A 6,301-nucleotide genomic window follows, 5' to 3' on the forward strand; every position below is an offset into this window, starting at 1 on the left:
ACAATCTGTTAAAGGAGAATTTTGGTGAACTTACGTTAAAATAGGAACGAAAATTGGTAAACATATAGGAACATAATAATGGTTGTATGTAGGGATCATATGTTTGCATTATATACCAACCTAAAACAATAAATTTGAAAAAAACTACTTAAAGTTAAAATCATGGTTTGAATGATACCAGAAAAAAACTCACTCTGTTAATGTAAAAAAATTGATTTACTTATAATAAAAACTATTCAAAATTTGGTAAACTTAATGGTATATATAGCAAATTAAAACATTGAATGAAAACAAATAGCACAAATAAAACAGATTTGGTATAATATTCGAGTAATGCTAAAACCAATTGCATAATAATGGTTGTATAAAGTAATTCAAATGTTTGAATTATATACCAACCTATAACGGTGAATTGTAAAAAAACTATAAAAGGTTAATATTTTGGTTTGGACTGTTACCAGAATTAACATATTATGTTCAAGTAAAAAAATTGTTAAGCGTTAGAATCTGATAAGAAGAAGATGGATGGTTAGGCGTTAGAAATTATGGTGAGGCCTCTGGTTAATTGGAATGACAAGCGATTAAGTGAAGAAGATGTAAGGTTTAAGAAATATGGATGAATAAAACTAAAGAGTTATCTCAATATACCGCTGAAAAAAGGAATCCTAATATATCTTGAAAATAACTCAGTTATTGATAATTGTACTAATTTTATTGGTATCATAAAAATCTTTAAATAAAAGGAATAAATCAATATGGACAGAAAAAATGACTACAAAACGTAAAAAGGAAAATAAAAAAATAATGAAACGTGTGAAAAGAGATTTGTAATATTTCTTGGAACTATACCTCAATTATAGTACTGTAACAACTTTATTGGTACCACAAATCTTTATATAAAAGGAATCCCAATAAATTACTACAAAACATAAAAAAGGAATAAACAAACGCGTGGATGTGGGTCTATTTAATGAGAGAGAATATATGATAAAATTAAATACCTATTTACACTCCACATAATATGGCACAAACTACTAAGAGTCAAAGAGAGAAAATCCGGTAATTTTTAAAAAAAGTAAAATAAAAAATTAAATATTTTGTTATGTATGTAATTTAAAAACTTAGTTTGTAATTAAATATAAGTATACTGATATTTTGTTAATAGAAGTCTTAAGTAGTATACTTTTGTAATTTTTCCAAAAACTAATATGAAAATATTCCAATAATTTTTGTAAACATTGCAAGAATTAGTTGTCATATACTCTGTTGAATCGTATATATAAAAATGATGAGGCTAATGATACAAGTAGTAACAATTGGTGCTAAATGTTTATGTGGTACTAGTAGGAGTGACAAACGAGCGGGTCAGGAGATTTCACTACTATAATGGGTGTAATAGTTTCAAATCATAATGTAAAACTTTACTAGCCAGTGTTGTTTCGAAGGCTATGAAGATATCATGTATACAAATCCGTCAAATAATTTTACGAGGATTGTCTCATTTTGGGTACCATAGACTTTATATGTGGTGATGCAATTGCGGTGTTCCAAAATTGTATCATTGAAGTGTTATGTTAACGATGTATCTAGGACGATCACATGACAACTTCATAATAATAGTGGTGCAAAGCGACATTGACCTTTTAATAAATCAAAATGGATAGATAGAGTTTACGTCGATGCCCTTAACTCACTCATTTTTATCTGGAGTACAAGAATAGAGAAGCAGGTGTAAATACTTCTAGCTAGACATATGAAGTGGGCAAATGCAACTAGTGATCCAGCTGCACCGGAATTCACTGTTAGGAACTTCATAAATGGTGATAAATGGATTCCTATAGTGTTCCTTTTTATTTGAGCAATAGCTAGTCACCAGTTGAGGCGACTTAATGAAATTGGTGGTTTAAAGTCAAACATTAATAAAAGGTCTTAAACATAAACTAGCTTATACATGTGTCATACGCGTGCATCTCGTGCTTAACACGTGCATTTTGTGCAACACGTGTACATCTTATACATCACACGTGCATCATATATGGATCTTGTGTCAATTAGTAATATGTGATTCATTTATAATTTGTGTCTAACTCTAAAATGATATGATTTGTTTTTTTTTTACTCCCATATCACTTTAACATTGCATTACTCCCATATGATGATTACAAAGCAACACTAATACGATGATTTTTTGAATAAAAACGAAATGAAGACATTCATAAAATAAAATAAAAACAGAAACTTAAAAGCTGGAAAACAAACGTATTAGAAAAGTTCATCAAGCCACATTCTTTTTCTCGTCGAAGTATTCATCGAGGTCCGCTTTGAACCGATTTATCCAGCGCCGTTTGTTTCTCTTTCTTTGATCATTTCTTCTTTTTTCCATCTCCAACTTCATCTCTTCACTCGTAGTGGATTCTTCACGTTTTCTCAGTTCTACTTCCAAGTCATCAAGCAGTTGTTGCTCGATGAAGTTAAGAACGACGGCTATCGTCATCGTTCTTTCACAAATTTCATCTTTAAAGATTGCCATAGATCAGTGTATTACCAAAAAGTAGGCTTGTCCCACTTTACCACAGTGTATTATACACCTAATCTTGTTCAAAGTGATATTAATACCCCTTAGAACGTGACATGACAAAGAGAGTGTCTTCACCTTCCTTAAGGTGCGTGAGAAGAAAAAAATATATGTTAAAATAATGAATTTCAACACATGGCACTATTTTATTGGTCATGTAATTATGAATTATAATTTTTAATATATTAATTATTATTATTTTTTTTTTTTAATCTTTTTATTGGTGGTCCCAATTTCTTTAAAGCTTTTTCATTTTTCTTTATTTTGAGTTCTTCTTCTTCTCAAGCGATCACTGCATTTGTCGCCATTGATTGTTTGATGGAAGCACATCCAACACTCTAACCCATAAAAAATGAACTCTTAAAAATAGAAAGGGTGGAGAAGATGATGACTTTCATTGAAAAGTCAATAAAGTTCAAGATTTTTCCGTTTAAACTCGCCGGAGGATTCACCGGAGAAGATCACTACCGAAAAAGATTCATGAGAAAGATAATGATTTCTATTGAAAATTCGATGACATATATGCATAAAATTTATGATTATATTGTCTAAATTTTTCAAAAGTTCACCGAAGAAAATGATTTCTCAATCTTTGTTTTCTCTATTCTCGCCGGAGAACTACCAACAACCACCACAATGTTATTTTTATGTCTCATATCATCAATAACATATTTGATTAATCAATTACACACAAAAAATACTAATGAATTACATACATACTTATCAAGATTTTTAAAGAATTTTACAGATCTTAAAATTTTTATTTGTTCCATCGATCATAATGGTGTTGCCCATCGCCTATCACCGCTGCCAACATCTCTATACTTCATAATCGACTTATTGACTCCTATTTTCTCTTTAAGTTTTTATCTTTTCCTTCAATTTATGAACAATGGAGAAGAAAGAAGAAATAAATTTTAAAAAGAGATATGTATGGTGAGAGAAGGAAGATGCCCAAGTTTTTAATTTTTTGCAAAAGTTAAAAAAATATCAAGGAAAAATGTTTTAAATTTTTTAAATAATAATATTTATGTGTGAAAATGCGTGTACAATACTTTTTTTTTACATAAAACTGAGATTGTCTTTGGAAGGGGGTATTAATATCACTTTGAACAAGATTAGGTGTGTAATAGGTCGCCACAATAGTTCGAGCGTGTAACTGACTTTTCAGCACAAGTTTAGAGTGAAATTTATGTCTTTTCCCTTATTAGATACAAGATTGTTTTTACGGAAAAGGGTCAAAATTATTTTTGAACTATACGAAATAGATCACTTAACTCTCTGTTATATTTTGAGATAAAAAATACCCTCAAGAGTTAACAATATGTCAAATTTTTAATGATATCGCAAGCCATGCGGGACTAATCCCTCCACCTAATTGCCAACTAGGATTCCACTAACCCATTCTTATATAACCCATCAATTCATCTCCTAAACTTAACTAACATTCCCACTAAAATTATTAAGTCGATTAAGAAAAAAGTTTTTGAAATCATTATCATATGCTAAACTTGTCACTTTTAACGTTGTACTAAAATACTCCATTTGCATGAAACTTATCATTTTTAACGTTGTAATAAATTTGTTAGGTGGGAAAATTACTTATTGCTTGATTTATTATTTAGGCAAAATATAACAGGACTCTTCTTGATGAGGATTTTAATTTGTAAGTCAATACATAATTAAAAAAAGAATGAATTAAATTTTAATGAAGTTTGGGAAAAGAATTAGATTTCAGATATGAATATATATATTTTTTCTAATAATTTTGCTTGTTTTAATTGGGTTAGATTTTGACTCGTTGAGTTATACTTTTAAATTTTTAAGAAGCTAAAAGTGCTAAAAAAAGAAAAATTAATTAAAAAAAAAGTTATTTTAGAAAATTAAGATGCTTGGAAAAATTTATAGGAAATAAAAGTGTTTTTGCATAGTCAAAAATTGTGTTTCAAAAACTAAAAAAGTAAAAAAATAATTCAAAAAAACTTATGAATTCTTGGGAAAACATAAATTACTGAAAATTTGACAAAATTGCTTTTCTAATAGGTTACCTAAATACAAAATACTACTCTCCAAAAATACTTTTTCCAAAAAACACTTCTAATAAAAAATAATTATAAAAATAAATATACTGGTTGATTTGGTGTAATCTCATTGTATCATTTGTCTTTAATTACTTATTATTCAATATTCCTATATTATATTTTATATTACCTTTTGTTAGTAGCTTTACCCCATATCCTACTTCTCTTATAGATTTATCTTTCAAATCACCAATGCACAATATTAGATAACAACGAAAAATGACACAATCTATTCAAACATTGAATTCATCAAAATATTCAAACACAATATGATATAATATAATATAATACGATATATTATGAAATAATATGTAACAACAGAGCATAAATGTTTCACAAAATAACATTTAACTTCTCATTGAAGAGACCGTAGAACATATGATATTGTGCAATATTTTTTGTATATATGCACACATCAAATGGCTAGAGAAAACAACAAAACATTATAAAACCAAAAACAAATAGAAAAACTTTGAGGATTTTCAAGAGTTGTCTTCCCACAGCATGCTTTCCCTTGGCTTTGAATTAATTGGATTATATTGACCTGTATTTATACCAAAAAATAAAAACAAATATTTAGGTTTTCCCTTAATTATAACATAATTCTATAACCATATAAATATCATGACATGTTTAATACTATAAGTTATAAAAAAATTTAGCACTATACATAGACGTGCCCAATCAAACATGACTTAAAATAAAGACATTTTAACATATTTGCCTGCTCGATTAAAATAATTACAATCACTAGCTAAATATGTATTAATTATGTATATTCTATGTATATCATCATATGCAAAAAGTATTACTAATATTTTGATTATTATTTTGGTGAGTGGCTATACCTATATATGCATGTAACGATCCCTAAAATAAAACGAAGAAGTAAAAATCAGTTACAGTAACTACGTACGTACCTAGAAAACTTATTTAATATATACTGATAGTAATAAAAGTTATTTATTTTTATTTTTAAAGAAAAAAAAATGTTGCTAGGAATATATTCTACCTGTTAGAAAATATTGCTGGTTGAATTCATTATAGACTTGTTGTTGAGGCACAATAACTATAGAGCCATTACTATTTTCTGTTCTTAATTTTTCAATATTTTGGACATGATGTAAAGGATTTATAATCTTATTATTATAAGATGACCATGATTCCACATTTGAATTATCATGATTTATATAATTAATATCATTCCTCTTAGTATTAATATTCCATCCATTAATCAACCCTTGTGTTGTTGCATCATATATCATGCCGTTAACGTTATTATCAGTATTGTTATTATTACTCCCCGCTTGTAATATTTGTTGGTATTGACTTTTGTACAACTTCAATTCCTCATAAACCCTTTTGTACTCTCCATATGGGCCTAAAACCGGATCTCTTTGCCTACAAAACGCTTCCCATATGAGCGATTCAATCGCCCTTCTCCGATCATCTTCTTTTAGATTTTTCACGATTTTCGTGATATTACTGACCCCAAACACATTATGTACCGCCTTGAATTCGCGAATTTTCTCCGCGGGGAAATAAGGAGCTAGTACACACTTGTCCGTGCATTTTTTTCTTTGATGCTTGCACGATGCGCATGCAGCTGTTCCGCTAGGTTTTTGCATATTTTTTATATAGCGCG

The 6,301-nt window shown here is 28.7% G+C and overlaps 1 protein-coding gene across 1 annotated transcript; it reads right to left on the reverse strand.

Moving 5' to 3' along the window:
* Positions 1–5,003: 5,003 nt before the first annotated feature.
* Positions 5,004–6,301, reverse strand: LOC102602836 (LOB domain-containing protein 2). Its single transcript, XM_006349976.1, has 2 exons — positions 5,669–6,301; positions 5,004–5,200 (listed from the first exon to the last, which is right to left on the reverse strand). Exons 1-2 carry the CDS (start codon positions 6,282–6,284, stop codon positions 5,139–5,141), a joined length of 678 nt encoding a protein of 225 aa, XP_006350038.1. The 5' UTR covers positions 6,285–6,301; the 3' UTR covers positions 5,004–5,138.

The sequence above is a fragment of the Solanum tuberosum genome, unplaced genomic scaffold (genome assembly GCF_000226075.1).
Source record: "Solanum tuberosum cultivar DM 1-3 516 R44 unplaced genomic scaffold, SolTub_3.0 scf00116, whole genome shotgun sequence".
Lineage (NCBI taxonomy): Eukaryota > Viridiplantae > Streptophyta > Magnoliopsida > Solanales > Solanaceae > Solanum > Solanum tuberosum.

Excerpts from the sequence above, each read along its gene's own strand:
- LOC102602836 (XM_006349976.1), bottom strand. The coding sequence starts at position 6,284 with ATGCAAAAACCTAGCGGAACAGCTGCATGCGCATCGTGCAAGCATCAA. Across the intron at positions 5,201-5,668 it reads CCAGCAATATTTTCTAACAG|GTCAATATAATCCAATTAAT; the intron begins GTAGAATATATT and ends GTATAAATACAG.